The 17,011-nt window shown below is 49.1% G+C and overlaps 4 protein-coding genes across 4 annotated transcripts; 2 read left to right on the forward strand and 2 right to left on the reverse strand.

Moving 5' to 3' along the window:
- Nucleotides 1-984: 984 nt before the first annotated feature.
- On the forward strand, nucleotides 985-2,195 carry ALTATR162_LOCUS6972 (uncharacterized protein; the record flags this gene model as incomplete). The annotated part of the gene is made up of 3 exons (XM_043314598.1): nucleotides 985-1,015; nucleotides 1,115-1,904; nucleotides 2,021-2,195. The coding sequence occupies 3 exons, from the start codon at nucleotides 985-987 to the stop codon at nucleotides 2,193-2,195; spliced, it is 996 nt and encodes a 331-aa protein (XP_043170533.1).
- A 739-nt stretch (nucleotides 2,196-2,934) lies between these two features.
- ALTATR162_LOCUS6973 (uncharacterized protein) lies at nucleotides 2,935-6,399 on the forward strand (the record flags this gene model as incomplete). Its single annotated transcript, XM_043314599.1, has 4 exons — nucleotides 2,935-3,324; nucleotides 3,396-3,726; nucleotides 5,242-5,485; nucleotides 5,535-6,399. The coding sequence occupies 4 exons, from the start codon at nucleotides 2,935-2,937 to the stop codon at nucleotides 6,397-6,399; spliced, it is 1,830 nt and encodes a 609-aa protein (XP_043170534.1).
- Nucleotides 6,400-7,026: 627 nt separating this feature from the next.
- On the reverse strand, nucleotides 7,027-8,511 carry ALTATR162_LOCUS6974 (uncharacterized protein; the record flags this gene model as incomplete). Its single annotated transcript, XM_043314600.1, has 4 exons — nucleotides 7,027-7,153; nucleotides 7,255-7,550; nucleotides 7,600-8,065; nucleotides 8,111-8,511. 4 exons carry the CDS (start codon nucleotides 8,509-8,511, stop codon nucleotides 7,027-7,029), a joined length of 1,290 nt encoding a protein of 429 aa, XP_043170535.1.
- Nucleotides 8,512-13,921: 5,410 nt separating this feature from the next.
- ALTATR162_LOCUS6975 (uncharacterized protein) lies at nucleotides 13,922-14,415 on the reverse strand (the record flags this gene model as incomplete). Its single annotated transcript, XM_043314601.1, has 2 exons — nucleotides 13,922-14,136; nucleotides 14,199-14,415. 2 exons carry the CDS (start codon nucleotides 14,413-14,415, stop codon nucleotides 13,922-13,924), a joined length of 432 nt encoding a protein of 143 aa, XP_043170536.1.
- Between the last annotated feature and the right edge of the window lie 2,596 nt (nucleotides 14,416-17,011).

The raw sequence follows: 17,011 nt of genomic DNA on the forward strand, positions 1-17,011 counted from the left end.
TCGGAGTAGATATCATACAACAGCCCCAGCTATCTCTTTATATCACATATCATTATACATATCATAAAGAATACTCAACACCAAGCCAGCGCCGCCAACTCGACAAGTACAACACAAGCACCACCAGCACCACTACCATATTCCTTTGATCATTCCAATGTGCGATACCTACACTGTAGAGTACACATGTGGCTGTACCGACGTCCACATCCTTTACACATGCTTACCCCGTTAGTAACATTCCTCTCCTCTCTGCCTTCCATCGATAGATTCCATGTAAGTACATAAACTAATACGATACCTCCGTATTGAGATTGTGTCGGCTCCTCGATGTTCCGTCGTACGGGTGTGAAAAAGAAGGGGCAGGCTTGCGATATGCATGGTGGACCGTTGGATGACCCCGAGCAATATGCCTACATAAAGGATTAGGTTGTAGGGAAACGGGAAGAGATGTACGAGTGGAGGAAGGCGGAAGAGAGGAGGAGGGAAGGTTGCAGAGTAGGAAGAAGAGAAAGCTTATATAACGATCCTCACCAGTCAATATATGTATCATAACATTGAAACACCAGCCCTGCAGAATTTGTAACGACTTTACATGCTTGTCTACTACGTCAACCCATCATCGTCGCCCGGCCTTGCGTTATAAATAATGCTGGAGTGACTCACAGTACTCTGTTCTTGCGAAGATCTTCCAAGAACTAGGTGTAGTGCATCAGGATCCCATGTGCCTTCAATCACTTACTTGGTTGCGGAAGGTGGATCAGTGATGTGCCGAAAGATGATTCGGGTTGGACCGCGGAAAGGTTGAGTGAGTGAGATACCGAAAGTAGAGCGCGGAGGCGGTCGGGGTGAGTTGCTAAGCTTGCTCTCACCGTGAGCCGCTTGCGTAGGTAGCAAACACTCCCCTTCACCTCTACTATCACCACCCTCACCGGACTACACAACACCCACACCACACACTACACACTACGTATCATAGCGATCATGGAAGTCACTATTGTTCCCTCCGCTCCAAGTACGTACGGTGAGTCCCAAGGAATCCATTAAAGCTGTCGGGTGTACCCTCCAGAGCACCCGCCTGCTAAACTTCCACGCTCCGGCTAACCTTGAATAGCAGGAAACGAGTACTACGAAATCCGCGCGATCCCCATCAAAGGCTATGGTTGCTTCGCACTCAAAGACATTGCACGCGGCAGCCGGATCCTCGCCGACTCCCCCCTCCTCATCGTCCCCGTCGCTGACTACATGCTTTCCGACATTGAGAAAGCGTTTGCCGAGCTCACACCCACGCAGCAGACGCTCTACCACACCCTGCATTCCAGCCACGGCCAAGATCCCAAGGGCTGGCCATCCCGCATCCACGAGTCGGTCTCAGCCAAGGAGCGCAAAAGAATTGGAGAACAACATGAAGCGAGAACAAGAAAAGAAGCTAGTTTGATCTCCATTTTCCAAACAAATTGCATGGAGATGAATCAAGGCGCTGCCGTCTTCTCGCACGCGTCCCGCTTCAATCACTCGTGTAATCCAAACGCGTGCTTCAGCTGGAATGCGTCGATTGGCAAAGAAACAATCCACATTATGAATCCTGTCCGCGCAAACCAAGAAATCACGCTATCCTACTGCGACATGATACACGATAAACGGCTTCGCACGTACGAGCTGAAGCACTACGGGTTTGTGTGTGATTGCCCGGCTTGCGAGGACGATGAAGAAGACGAGGCGGGATTTGGGTATCAGAGTGCGGAACGGCGGTTCAGATTGCAGGAGTTGGAGAGGGAGACGAGGTTCTTTCGGGGCGCGGGACTAGAGAAGGGGGCTAAAAGAGAGGATTTTGTGGGCAAGTTGGTGGAGATGGCGGGCTTGCATAGGGCGGAGGGCGACTTTACAGCGAGACTGGCTGCCGTGTAAGTGGGATTTGCTGCGAGTACCTCCAGGCTACCTTTTGTGGTTGGGGTTTATGAGTTTGGGGGGCGAAGAAGGCCTTTAGGGTGGTATTTGGGAAGATGCTAACTTTGACCAGGTTTCTGGATATCGCACTCGTTTGTGAGATCAAGGGGGACCTTAAGATGGCGGAGGCTACTGCTATCAAGGCTTTGGAGGTCAAGAGGGACTGCCAGGGTGCCGATTTCCCCAACTACAACAGGTATACTGATGTGCTTCATCGCATTGAGTCAAAAATCGCTCTGCAGCGTTAATGGAGAGCGGACAAGGGGCGAGCATTAGCCCGTAGGAGAGACATGGCGTTTGATGGCGTTTGTACATTAGCAAAAATTGAACAGTGATTCAAACGGAGTGTGAGAGGGATTGGTAGACAGAACTGAAGCGATGTATAGACTGCGGTCCGCGTGATGATGTTCCAAAGGCACCGCTTAGTGCTACCCGCCCCCTGCGATGCGCCTGAGACACAGCTCGCATCACGCCAACACCACCGATCGTGAACAACGCGACAGGGCCACCGCTTCTCCACGCATGCATCCATCCGCGCATTTGGCAAAAAGGAAAGCAGGGCCAAGCAATCATCATGGGCGACGCTATCCCACACAAGCATCACGACTGACACTACAGCGGGAGCTAACAGCAGGTTTCATGAGCCGCTGACGTCGCTGCGTGTACCTGCGTCTCAAGGCGCGTCGCATGTCTGGCGGTGTTTCGGGTCCTTTGTTCAAATATCTGACTCTTATCGAGCGTAGACGATAATCCTTCTGCAGTCACTAACCTGGCAGATGCTATTGGCGACCCGTTTACGACCCTTTCTTCGTATTGAACGTTGCTGCGCCCCCCTTGGACCTACGGAGCGATCACCATTTCAGCGCCTCTCTAGCTCCGGCACAGCTGGCATCCGTGAGCTGAGTAACGCCGGGTGATAAACAGAGACACAGCTGCACACTTTACTGAACTCTGGGATTTGCCTATCGCACGCTTCCGGACTCGAGTATGGAGACGTCAGGTAGCAACAAGGCCGCCGCCGTGCCCACGCCCATAGCGACTTCCGTGCCTCAGCCGGCAACAACGCCGCTTCCCTCACCACCACACTCGCAAATGGGCCAGCAAGCGGAGGCAAAGATGTCGCTCGACACGACCGACGATATGACGCCCCCGTTCTCGCCGTCAAGCCAAACGCCGGTTCTGCACAAGGAACAAGAGGAGTTTGAAGGTACCGTCGACGTCAACAACGATATCCCTAGCGAGAAGGACCTAGCCAAAGTCGAAGACCTCCTAGTATTGGATGCGCAGGGACAGAGCCGGCCTTTCAAGGAGCTATACAAGGCACCGCATGTCGCCTCAAGACAGCTGATCATCTTCATACGGCATTTCTTCTGCGGTGTAAGTACCCTCAAACCACCCAGCCCCAACCCACCCACACCCCATGCATAGCAGAGACTGACACGCAATAGAACTGCCAAGAATACCTCCGCACGCTCGCCTCATCCATCGCACCCGATGACCTCCTCTCGCTGCCCACACCAACCTTCATAACCGTCATCGGCTGTGGCCGCCCCGAACTCATCCCCATGTACACCGAGACCACGGGCTGTCCCTTCCCCATCTACGCCGATCCTTCTCGAAAACTCTACGACTTGCTGGGTATGACACGCACCTACAATCTCGGCTCCAAGCCCGAGTACATGCAAACAAACATGCTCATCAACTCGGTGCAGAGTATCTTCCAGGGACTGAGCACGGGCAAAAAAGCCCTAAAAGGCGGGGATTTCAAGCAGGTTGGGGGTGAGTTTTTGTTTGAAGGTGGGGAGTGTACTTGGGCGCATCGCATGAAGACTACGAGGGGGCATGCTGAGGTGTCGGATTTACGCGCGCTGATAGGCTTGGATGGGAAAAGGCCGCCGCCGAGGAGGAAGTGGAGTCATGATGTTAAGAAGGAAAAGGAGGGGGAGGGGAGGAAGCGGGCTGTGAGTTGGGGAAGGTTGAGCAGTAAAAGTAAGGGCGCTAAGGATTCGTCGAGAGATGCTAGTAAGCAGTCGACTCCGGAGAGGATACTGGAAGAAGATCCGAAGAAGGTGGACATATGATAGGGATCGGGGTATTTGACAGCAGGTCCTTCACCGTGAATCGTGATAGGAGCTGGTGTATTTGGCGTTCGGATCCTTGGTCGGCTGCATGGTCCTGCAGGCGTTACTCGTGCGATATCTCATGTTGATTGTGTTTGGCCTTTTGCGTCGGGTCATCCGTACGAGATCGGCAAATGGAAGCTTTTGACTACAGTCATACACCAACTTGAAAGATATGTCCTTCCTAAGGAACATATCTTACAGCTGCACGATATGCATTGCTGAATGCCGTATATATATACACCACCTTGTCGTATACGTCGTCCCAAAACGGCAAGCAGGTCCGCTGCTCAAATGCCGAGATACATGACATAACTAACCTCTCTCCACATGTAGCTAAGATGCCCGGACCAGGCGACCACAACAACCAATAGTCAGCGACCTTTGCCTAGAAGCGAGTCAAAGCGACTATTGAGCGGACTACTCCCTGCGTATTCCGAGCCAGCTACGAGTTTGAGCCTCAAGTCGCGAGCATTACGCGTGGCCAAGTCCGAGGCGCGCCCGCCGAATGAGGGGCAATGGAGGGGCAGCATGACGATAGCGACCCCACAACGCTTCGAATAAAAGCTACCGGAGCCGCTCAAGCTATCTGGAGTAGCTCGCTTTTCCCCTCTCTAGCTGAAGGATACTTAAACAACGGGTACCTCTCTCTACTACTGCTGCTGCTTTTACTCGATATAAACTTGTTGAATAACACAAACACTCACAATGCCTGCTGATACCGTAGGAAAGGTATACTATGCCCCCGCTCTCTGTCTGAGGAGCTATGTGACGCGTTCAATAACCAGCTGACATTATGTTGTACAGACTATTACCTGCAAGGTACGTACCTATCGAGCTTCAACCTCATCCCGCGGCCATTGCTATCGCGCCGTCGTCCAATGCCCCGGGTGGGTGGGAGAGGCGGAAGGGAGACGGAGGGGAGGTGGTGGAGGTCTCATGCTTGAATAAGAGCGAGCTTCTACCTCCCACTGCGAGGCTCTACCTCCTTGCGCGAGTGTCTCTATCGCGTTGTCCTTCGGTTCCCGCTTCAAGTTGCCTCTCCCACCTCAAAGCTTGGCATGCGGATCCGCACATGATTCGCGACGCACGACATCGGGCGGATGTTACCGGGCAACATGGCCCGGATTACAGCACAAGAACAATTGGAGCTGACCAGAACCACAGGCTGCAGTTGCCTGGGAAGCCGGCAAGGACCTCTCCATCGAGGAGATTGAGGTCCTTCCTCCCAGAGCCCACGAAGTCCGAATCCAGATCTACTACACTGGTGTCTGCCATACCGATGCGTACACACTCTCTGGCAAGGACCCCGAGGGTGCTTTCCCCATTGTCCTGGGTCATGAGGGTGCCGGTTACGTTGAGTCGGTCGGAGAGGGCGTCACCAATGTAAAGCCTGGCGACCACGTCGTTGCGCTCTAGTACGTCCCTGCTATGAACTCGTCTCAGACACTCCCTGACAAACAACAGCACTCCAGAATGCAAGGAATGCAAGTTCTGCAAGTCCGGCAAGACGAACCTTTGTGGTAAGATTCGCGCTACACAAGGAAAGGGTGTCATGCCCGACGGCACATCGCGCTTCCGCTGCAAGGGCAAAGACCTCCTCCACTTCATGGGAACTTCCACCTTCTCGCAATACACCGTCGTAGCCGACATCTCCGTCGTCGCCATCGAGGAAGACGCACCCATGGACCGCACTTGCCTGCTCGGCTGCGGAATCACCACCGGTTACGGCGCCGCTGTCATCACCGCGGGCAAGAACGGTGTAGAAGAGGGATCAAACGTCGCTGTCTTCGGCGCTGGTTGTGTCGGTCTGAGCGTTATCCAGGGCGCGGCGAAGAACAAGTCTGCCATGATCATCGTCGTGGACGTCAACGATGCAAAGGAGGAGTGGGCAAAGAAGTTCGGCGCCACACATTTCGTCAACCCCACCAAGCTCGGCAACCAGTCCATCCAAGAAAAGCTCATCGAGATGACAGATGGCGGCTGCGACTACACATTCGACTGCACGGGTAACGTCAACGTTATGCGCGCTGCTCTTGAAGCCTGCCACAAGGGCTGGGGTGAGAGCATCATCATCGGTGTTGCAGCCGCTGGCCAGGAAATTAGCACCCGCCCATTCCAACTCGTTACTGGCCGTGTATGGAAGGGCTGTGCGTTTGGTGGTGTCAAGGGCCGCACACAACTCCCTGGTCTCGTCGCTGATTACAAGAGGGGTGATCTCAAGGTTGACGAATTCATCACGCATCGCCAACCGCTCGACAAGATTAACCAAGCCTTTGGTGACATGAAGGCTGGAGACTGCATTCGTTGCGTTGTCAACATGCGCGAATAACTACGCTCGGGCCCCCCTCCTCCTGAAGACCACCAGAGATCCAAGTTGTAGAAGCCAGGCTGTAAACGTGAACCCGATTTGAGCGATGTTTCCTTTTTTCTATACAGTTTCCTTTTGCCGAAGAGGCGGACGTACGATGCGCACTGCTGGTGTATAGAGTGCATGGCGAGGGTGTTGGGGAGATGGGTGGATGATGATACAGCATGAGTCGGCGTTGGTTGATGTGTGTGTACAATCGGGCGCCTGGTTGACTTTCGCTTTGGGCTTTGGGGAATGGGGATACGGAGGGGATGTAATCTTTTTGTAAAAATGAACGAAAAGTGAGTTACAAGGTTCTTGTTGCAGTTTTGCATATGTGTGCTCGTTCAAAGTCATGTGTGCGGAGGAAAGAAAATATGATGATCTTCGATGCGCGCTTGGTTGGAGTGAACAGGTTGATGGCTGGGTTAGTTGGGTGTATAAACCTCTCTCTCTCTTGACGCCTACTCCTCTCCCATTATCCATCACCTCCTTTTTTTGTTAACCCGAAAACCGATAGAAGAATCCCATTCATATAACGTCTTCCATTGGGTTCCTTTTGCTTGTCGCCCAACGGGACTAAGGGATGTTTCATTGAAAGTAATGCTGTCAGAGATCCCGCAACAGGAGCTTACGTGGAAAGTCAAAGCCATCGTCGACATCAAGCGTCACAAGCCTGACGGCACCCGTCTTGAAGCCGTCTTTGAGTAAGCTTGAGCGTTCGTACAACCGGCCCCTGCCTCTGTTTTCAAATGCTCCATGTACTCCAACAGTGTCTTATCCATGGTCACTATATCCGTCTTTTCACAGCAATATACCAGCCAAGCATTGACTGACAATAGACCAATTTGCGGTAAATGTGAAATCTCAGATGGAGGACACTTGGCTTTCAAACGCAATCTGCCCTGCTCTGGTGGATCTTTGATATATGCTTTAGCTAGCTTGATCAACTGACGTGGCTTGACCTCTTGCAAACCAATTCCGCCAAAGTATTGACTGAGAGCTTCAGGCAATGCTTTTGAAAGTGCTTCTGGCGTTGGATATGCTGCCAGGCATTCTGAGGCGCGTTGACAAGCGAGATGTTGTTTCTTGTTGGTGCGCTGGGTAAAGATGATCGCAACCAGGAATTGGAACTGCACGGATGTGTGAGATGGGTAGCAGTGTATGCGCATCTGATCTTACCTGATTATCCTTGAATTGTAGAAGGGGGTGTTCTGAAACAATGTTGGCTTGTCGAGCATTTTGGGATACTGACCGTGGGATGCTTCGCGAGCTCGAAACGCTGCTCGCATTCGTTTCCTGGGACGAGGTCATAACGGAGGTATCACTGACTTCGCGTGACAATGCAGGCGTTGATGGTAGTGAAGTCGGTGAAGATGAGATCCTTGTTTCTGTCAACAAGTCCGTGATGTGCTCAAGCTTCTTAGCAACAATTTTGATGTCTGTCAGACCCTCAGATGCGGTATCGCTTGCTAGGTGAACAGAAGCCTCTACCCTACCTCTGGAATCATTGGTGGTTTCGGCGTTGACCTCAATGGTTTGCCTGACTTTTTGAAAGTTTCTGTCGTATGTTTCCATATTTCTGCTCGTCTTCTCTACTGATCTGAGAACCTCTTGATTTATATCACGGATGTCATATAACAGGTCGCTATTTGTTGTCAGTTATCGTCAAGAGTATATCCGGAATGCCTACCTTTGCAGCTGATTCTTGAACTCAAACATGATGGTCTTAGTTCTATCCAAGCTTACTCTGAGCTTTTGTGTTTGACTGATCTTGGCTGCACACTTGAATCGCGTGCGTTTCCCACCCATGAGATACGCAGCCAGCTCCTTCTTGAGATCTTCGACGCTTTCCTGAGCGTGACCAATTGTGCGTGCCAATGCCGCGCTTTCTCGAAGTTGCGCATCACGCTCATTGCACTGTCGAATTACTTGCGTGATCAAATCTTCTACCAACTCAAGGTCGGTCTTCATCTCGCGAATATCTTTCGGGCAATCCTTCATGTTGGCCGTGAAGTCATGCAGGAACTTCAAACCTTGCGCAACAGGGCCTGCTAGGCCGACGAAACTGACGGGTGCAGCGGCAGTTTCCATGACGATACGAGGGGGTGATCTCTTCTCTCTGGCTGATATGGGAGGTGATAACGATGGAAGAGTATCTCAAAGTGTTGCTCTTATTTAACAAGCTTTGCATTATGGCGTTGTCTAGCAGGTACTGATGCAGTCACGACGGATCAGCTTAGAGAACATAAGCGCCTGTGGAGGCAGTGCACCCGTAACCGCTGACCGGACGCTGAGCGCTAGGCGCTACCGTGGCGCGCCAGGGTGGGTAGAGTAAATGTTCATACTCACTAATCAAGTTTGAAACAGTAAGAATATAACGTTAAAGATACAACACAATGTCCAAATGGTTTTAATATAGTATCCGTGCGCTGTTAACCCCTCTATCAGAGTGTCGAGCCTTGATTGGTCTGTATCACGGTCATAGAATTCAGTGTTTTGGCCGTACGGTATTTAGCAGCCAAACGAACACAGACCGCAAACGACAAGATTCAGCGGCATATTGCTCTTGGAAGTCGCACCGCAGAGCAAAGGAAATCAAAGTTATGTTGCATGAAGTTGTTAATCTTGTCCTGCGATTTGAGGATCGTCATGGAGATTAAACTGGAATCATGAGGGTCGGCCCGTTCCCCCCTCCGCGAACGGTTAGCCTTCTCCAGTTTTCTCTCCTCAGAAATGTCGCGACAATAGAGACCTGAGCCTGGTCTTCTCTTCTCCAAAGTGCTTTCTGCCTCTCTCGCCGATGTTCACTGAATGCTTTGCTCATTACATCACCTGGCATCTGGCGTCATCGGTTATCGCAATCTGCTATAGCGATCTACCGTGGGTGAGGCTGTTTCATCCAAGATCTCGGAATCTCGGACCTCCAAACATCCAAACTCTACATCTTTATAACATGAACGCCCTATCACATGAAATTTTTCCAAAAGTTGGGTTGTTCAGTGGCGTGGGCTGTTCGGTCCTGTTCCCGCCTCTCTTCACCTCAGGTTCTCCGGACACTAATAACAAACATCTTCTACATACGCCACCTCTACTTCTGCTTCTTCCAAAAAAAGATACGGTGCGACTAGTTTTGTACCCGCTCCGGTCTTGACTGGCCAGTTTACTTGCTACATGGTTCACACATTTTCCATCGGCTATCTGCTTTCGACAGCGCTTCTCCACTGCTCGGAACATACACAGATTCATTTTTCCGATCAAAAACCAAAAGAATATAGGCTGTGGCTGGATAAGTGCATCTGGAAATAGGAGAAAACAAAACCGGTGGCTTGGTCGTACCTCCGTTTCTGTCCGGAAGAAGAAAAGCCGGATCGTTAAGTAGCATGGCTTCGGCGAGAAGTTCGCCGGGGGGTTCAACATACTCCGACTTTTGAGCATGTTCTAAAACTCTGTCAGGCTGTATCGTATGGCCTGTACGCTCTGGGTTTGGTGCATAGATACAAAGTTTTGCTTACGCGAAGTCTATGGTTACGGCGAGAAGTGAAACATGTGAATCGTGATGTTCCATGGTTCTCTACGAGTGTTTACAGTACCGAGCTATCCTCGTCCTTCGAATCCAACTTGCTGTACTGGACCACGAAGTAAGACAAAGCGCTGGGTTGCACCCAAGAGAGATGCTATCCACCGGAATGGCAGTCGGGTGGAGCACTGGGTAGTGGGTCATGTGTTTGAGTGAGTTGGATAATCTGGGAGTGATAGGCGATCCTGGGTCTGCCTCTTTGGTCTAGTCGTGCGGCTTAGTGCGATGATTCAACAGTTTGATGGCGGTTTTCTCATTTCTCGTACTCGGGCATGAAGCTGCGCTGACTCCCAACAGATATGCGCACTCCTACGACGACTGAGTGGTCTATCACACGTTCCCTGATACTAGCCAAGAGGGGAAGTGTCAAAGGATGTGGTATATGTCCTCGGACAATAGTCCGGTTACGGCTATCGAGTTCGTCGGAGATTAGTTTTGGCTGGTATGCTTCATAGGCCGGATCCTAAGATATATTATTGACAACATAAGCAGACTTGTCAACAAGCAAATCAAACAAACTTTTAACGCGAATTTGAATTGTTTAAGTGTAACTTGCAACAGCGTTTAAGTTGTTTAGTTTGATAGTATTCTAGAAGGCAATTTATTAGAAAGTTTAATAGATTTAATACTGTTTAGGTGTTAATTAGATTGTATATCGTACATATTACTAAACGTCGCTGTCCCACTTGCATATGTTGTATATTACAGCTACCTTAGCGTTAGTTACGTCGCTTACAACAGAATTAGATAGAGGCTTAAAGCTAGCGTCGCGCTAGCTTCGTATACATTAAATTACTGCAAGTAGCTGTGACCTAATATTGCGTCGCCGTAGCTCTAGTAGATCACCTAGCTCGCTAAACAGGCGCTCGCACTCGCAACTTAACGCTAGTATTGTTAATATATTAATCGCTAGGCACGCTAAGTAAGGATACTTTAGACGAAGGCTTATCTAGTAGCTAACGGGATTACCACCTTATTTAAACTGCTCCTAGGTCTAGCGAGGCTTAAGTTGTCGCCAGCGCTCAAGCTCATCTATCTCTGTCACCTTAACAGCGCCGTAAGGCTCCGCGTTAACAAGCGCGTTAATAGTGTCGTTAATGCCGCTCGAGAGCCGCACTAGTAGGCGACTTAGGCGCTGTATTTGTGGCCTATAGAGCGCCCAAAGTTGCTGTAACCCAGCGTTGTTTGCCTTAAGCTAGCTCGGCTTGTCGCGCTAGCTATTTTTACAGTAGCTTCTGTAGTATAGGTAGAGGCAGGTAGCAGCAAAGTATACGGGTAAGTCGTTGAGCTTAGTGTAATACGCGTTAAGTTTCGCCTATGCTGCGCGCAGGTTAATAGGAAGGTGGTCTTTAGGCGCGCCGTTAGCATTGTAATTGACGCTGTTGTAGTTCTTTAGCAGCTGCTCGTACACAGCAAGTACAGCTTCGAAGACTAGTATAACCTCGTATATCGCGCCAAAACGGCCAGCTTTGCCCTGAGCTTCTAGGCGTTTTGTCGCCTCCTTTAACAGCTCTAGCACTAATATATACTGTGTAATTACTGCCTAATTGTTAGCCGTAAGGCTATTAGATCTTATCTAAGCTGGCACTTTAGGGAGCTTATTGTTACGGCTACGCGCGTACGCGTCAGCTCCTATTGTCCTTTTAATATGGCCTTAGGCGTATTTGTTAACAGCGTTGTAGAGTTTTGCGGCGCGGATAAAGGTGTCGTAGAAGCTGTTCTAGCGCGTGACGACTAGCTTTACAGGCTTAAATATATCCTAATTTTGATTGGGAGCTTTAGCGTTAACACGGCGCTAGCAATTAGTAAAAAGATCGTGTTGTTGCAGTGTTTAGATATAGTTAATTATATTAATTAGCACGCTAAGTAGACCTTACTGCCGCTATTCTTGTAGGTAAGCTGTCTCTGTTTTGTGCTCGTCCTAATCGTTGTCGTACGCATCCTTATTAAAGCTAAAGATAATTATCTGTCCTACTAAGTTGAGCGTGTGAGGGGCGCAGCGGAGGCAGTAATAGCTTGCTGTAAACTAAAAGCGCTTAGCGAGTTTAGTAACAGCAGTATCGTTAGCATACGCGTTATTAAGCACAAAGTATCTAAGCTAGCTCTGTGTTATACTAAAGACGTTGATTATATTGCTAACAACTTTAGCTATTCTCTCGCCTGTATAGGCACCTGTAAGCTAAGGCAGCGCGATAGGCAGGTCCCTAATAGTGCTATTAGCGTTAGCAAAGTAAGCTACTACTCTAAAGAAGCTGCGTTTACTGCCTTTTGTTGTCTAGCTGTTGAAGCTTATATGGATCTTACTAACAGCAGACGACAGCATCTAAACAACCTGCGGCTCTATGTAGCGATATAGCCTTATTACGAAACTAGCGACACTGTTATAACTTACCTACAGCGCATTAGCTGCCTCTGGATTGGCAAACTCTATTATTTGCCTAAACGCAGGCGTTTCGAACTCGCGGAGGGGATGGTTGTTGTTAATAAGCCACGTTACAGCTGCGTATCGAAAGCGCTGTATATTAAAGTTTCTGAGCTCGTTAGCGACGCTTTGAGGCACCTTAACACCGCTAGCAGCTATTATCTTAAGCGTCGTTTGGCCTTATAGTAGTACTGACGGATCTAGCTTGCCTCTACGATCGTAGCTATAGCTAGGTAGCTTCTACGCAAGGTAATTAATAGCGTTGCTAGTCGACTTCGTAACCTCTAGATGGGTGCAAAAGATCTTCCGCTAATGGCAGTATTTGTAAACAAAGTACGTACGATTAGGCTTACGGAGCGAGGCAACGCGGTAACTGTACTAATATACCTAGCTTTTGTTACGCTTTAACGTACGCAGCGGCTTTATAAAACGCGGTAAACGCTTCTAATTAATGCTATTAAAGTTGTCCGCGAACTCCTCATCGAAGCTACTATTATCCTCGCTTTTAATAGCCTTACTTGTAGCCTCTGTAGCAGCCCTACTGCCTTTAGCTAGTGGTTGTATAGAATCTTCTAGTATAGCGTCGCGCAATTGCGACTCGAACAGCGCGTCTTTGGTGGCCTGGCTTGCTGCAGCAACTAGGGCTTTACGTGGCGAGGTGCGGATAGGCAGCTTGGGCTGTAAGTCGTCTACTAAGATGGGCTGCGAATCGTCTACCGAGATAGGCTGCGAAGCACTGCCTTTGGCCGTTTTGGCGCGCTTCTGAGGGCCGCAGGTGCCCTCAGCAACGCGTTTACCCTTAGTAACGCGTGTTAGGTTACGAGGCGGCATAATTAGCGTGTAGAGCAACAAGAAACACTAAAAAGTGCTGTAGAGAGACGGTAGTATAGTTGCAATATGTAGCTAACGGCAGTATAGCAGATAGGAGACGGGCGACAGGATAGCGGACGACGCACGTACATATAATGACTAAGCTCACTACAACACACAAAAAAACTATCGCGAAACCGCTGCCTCTACTATCTTAAAAACCTTATTTAAATCGCTCTTAAAACACCTTAGGATAGCTATAAAACAGCTCGCTATATAATATTAGTTAAACAGTCAAACAAACTAAACAAATCGCTATCGTACGTTTAATTTGTTTGTGTTTTCTTACAGTTAGCGTTTAGTTTGTTTAATTTGCTAATAGTCAAGCAATTCAAACAAACTATTCAAACGCGTTTGCTTGATGACAAGTCTGAACATAAGCAATTAGCATTTTATCGTGGCTGTAAAAATAGGTACAGATGACCGTCCCATTTGCTATACGAAGCTTCGAGAATGCAAATGCAATATCCCCTTCTCGGTATTGTTCTGTAACGACAGTGACGCATCAGATCTCGGCCAACGACTCAGCCACTTCAGTCGCTTATAGCTGGTTCATCTCTGCCTTCCATTTCAACCATGCTGTCCCCCTTTTCTCTTTTCCCGCGAACGGAAAGGCATCATCTGACTAACATCTAGCATGACCCATACTCGGCATCAGACCTGTTGATACCAAAAGTTAGTACGGGGTCTTTTGATCGCCCGCGCTGGAAACGATATAGCGATGATGCGTACCTGTAATAGTACGCTCCATGCTGGGCCTCGCCGCCCCATCCACATCCATTGATCTCCTCCTTGAGACCGAACTTGCAATCCTGTTCACTAAGATATCCGTTCCCAGTGACAAAAACTATACCATTTCATTAGTCGATAGACGACCTAGGTCACGGCATAGTCGAGAGCGGGTCTTACATAAAGCTTTGAGGTTATCGCCTATGTTTCGGCAAGCGGACTTCGTTCCGGCGAAGTTGCCGGCTAGGCCGCCGTCGCCATTGTAGCAGACCGCATCAGCGGCGTTGTTGGCAGACTGGCGGCTTCCGCCCCATCCTGCACCGTCGTTGTTGTAGCATTTCGCACTGACGGTGATGATGGCGGGAGCTACGACAGCGATGAGGGTAGAAAAGTGCATGATGAAATGAAGTACAAGATGGATTAAGATTGTTCGGTACTGCTGATAAGATTTAGGGGATGCTTTTATAGTGCCTGGGATGAATGTCTTCAGATGTTGCTATAGCGACTGGCATCAGGCCAGCTTTTATACGCATCTCCTTCTCCAAATCTTTTAGCCTCTTGGTTAAATTCTTCCGGTGAGTAAACTCTCGGGGACCGAAGCTCAGCCGTAGGATCTGGGTCCATGTCACTTGTCACAAAATTGAGCAGTCAGCGCCTTAGCTGCAGCTGCTTACTCTTGTACCGACGGTTCTAAAATCGTTGCGAGTAGCGTTTTCAAGAAGTAATGATCTTCGAGCAGCACTTGCGGCCTAATGGCAGATAAATATATACCTACGTTTCGTACAAGTTGACGACTGCCCCCAATACGGTCTCCACACATACTTTCAGAGGTACAATAGAAGATGAATAGCTCCAGCAGCTCGGTATGGGCAAAGGGGATAATTCTTTTGGTCGCATCGCACAGCTTCGAAGGTCGATGGAGTGGGGTAAGGCGTAAGGCAAGGCCGACAGGCTTGGTAGTATTGGTGTGATGCCAGCACAAAGTACCAGCAAAAAATGCGTGAGATGCCGGTTTGAACATACAACTGTTTCTATCGAGTATACACTAAGCACAAGCTGGATTAGAAGACAAAAGTGACACTAGCCTCTGCTCCAAGCAGCTTTAACTTCAAGTATCAAGAGTGCCGGTTACCACCGTGCCACAGAATGTCCGTCGCCGTGGCTCATCTCGAAGGCTTTACCCATACTCCTCGACCTCCCTCATTTGTAGGCGAGACTCCGGCATAATACAGACTACCCTTACCACAGTAATTAGTGGCTCGTATGCCTTCGATGCCCAAGGTAAAAGAAAGCAGTCTAAGCTGAAGGCGTTAACCTTGCTTCATTGACTGGCTGGTGGTGATTGAGTCATCGGAGCTCTTCTCGATGAAGCGACAAGCGAACCCCGAGACATATATAATCATATATACCTCAGCTCGTAACGCGCTGACATCTTGTTTGAACAACAATCAGCGCCCAGGGATGCGTTGCCAAGCGTAGATCATTCCTCAGGCTAAACACTACACACACTCGACCTCTTGGCAAGGCGTAAAGTACCTGGATTACGAGCTTACGAGAGCAGGTGTATATTAGGGTAAGACGAGTAGTTTTGCTGGAATAATCCACGGCCTCATCATCCTCGCCCACGGACTCACATATCCATCGAAAGGATATCCTCCAGCTTAACGTCTCCGCAAACTTTGACGACGCGGTCTTGGCTTCTCCGTCCAGACAAAGAACGCCTTCGCAGAAGCAACGACTAGTCGTCTCGGGGTGCGACCACTTTACAACTGTATCTCTCTAACATCACTGCAACATACAAAGCCTAAAGAGCGCATCTATACGACTCCCGCTTCATGACATCTCCGTGGTTAGAGACAAGGCTTGTCTCCATCATTGCAAGCCAAAGAAGGGTATTAACTGACTGCATGTTAGTACAGAAGGAAACGAGAGGCGAGTAAGCTTACGTATCGCATCGTTAGGTGTATCGGGCTGATTGGCTACGTGTTGACGATGACCCACGAGGGACTAGCGCGCACAGTCCGCAACAAGCAATCCAGATTGGTTTGCTTGCTTGACTTGCTTGACCTAATCAATTCAAACAAGTCAATCTGAGCTTACCCAAATTAGCAAGCAAGTCAAGCCGAGGAGTAATTTTTAATTAACTTGCTTGTCTTACTTGTTAACTGCAAGAGATTTATAAGGTTTTTGGAGTAGCTAGAGAGCTCATCTCACGATACTTTCTTAGTGTTGCAGTTAACCCCTAAAGTCTATCCTATATTAGACTAGACCCGTCCGTGCACTCGTATTGTGCTACATCACACAACAACGTGCTATCGTCTGTAGTACGCTTTTAAAGCTTCTACTGTTATTATTATCGCCTATATTAACGCGTTTTTTTAGTGTTTTTAGTTGCCCGCAATAGTTAAGCGCTCTCGAGCTCTCTCTACTGGCACCGCTGCTACGCCTCCTACAAAACGTACGCGCCTATTAGAGCCCTTATCTTAGCGCTCCTCCTAATAATTACTATTGCTACAGTAAGCCCTAGCTACTGCGAGTTAGGCTACAACGTTTAAGTCGCAATTATTAGAGTCGCAGCTAGATGCGGAGATCGTTGCGCCTACTAAGGGCAGTTACGCTAGGACGGCAGCAACAGCTAAAGCTGGCAGTAGCGATAGAGATAACGATAGTAATAGCGATAACTTTGATAGCATTGACTAGGAGCGGTTACGGCGCTTTATAAAGCCTCTTTTAACCTAGCGGCGCGTTAAAAGCTAGATATATTAACATAGCTATCGCGTTGTTAAGCAGAAGAACCTAAGTTAAGTATAGTTTGTATGTAAGTACTACTATACTTACAAGGCTATTAACGCTAGCGGCAGCGGCATGTTTAACGTCTTAAGGGCTACGACAGCTACTGCTACTTATCTTAGCCTGCAGAGACAGGGCCATAGACTTACAAAGAGCGGCATACAACAACAGCAACGGTCTAGTAGGCAGCTCTCTCTCTAGGA

Source organism: Alternaria atra (genome assembly GCF_907166805.1).
Source record: "Alternaria atra isolate CS162 genome assembly, contig: 25, whole genome shotgun sequence".
Classification (NCBI taxonomy): Eukaryota; Fungi; Ascomycota; class Dothideomycetes; order Pleosporales; family Pleosporaceae; genus Alternaria; species Alternaria atra.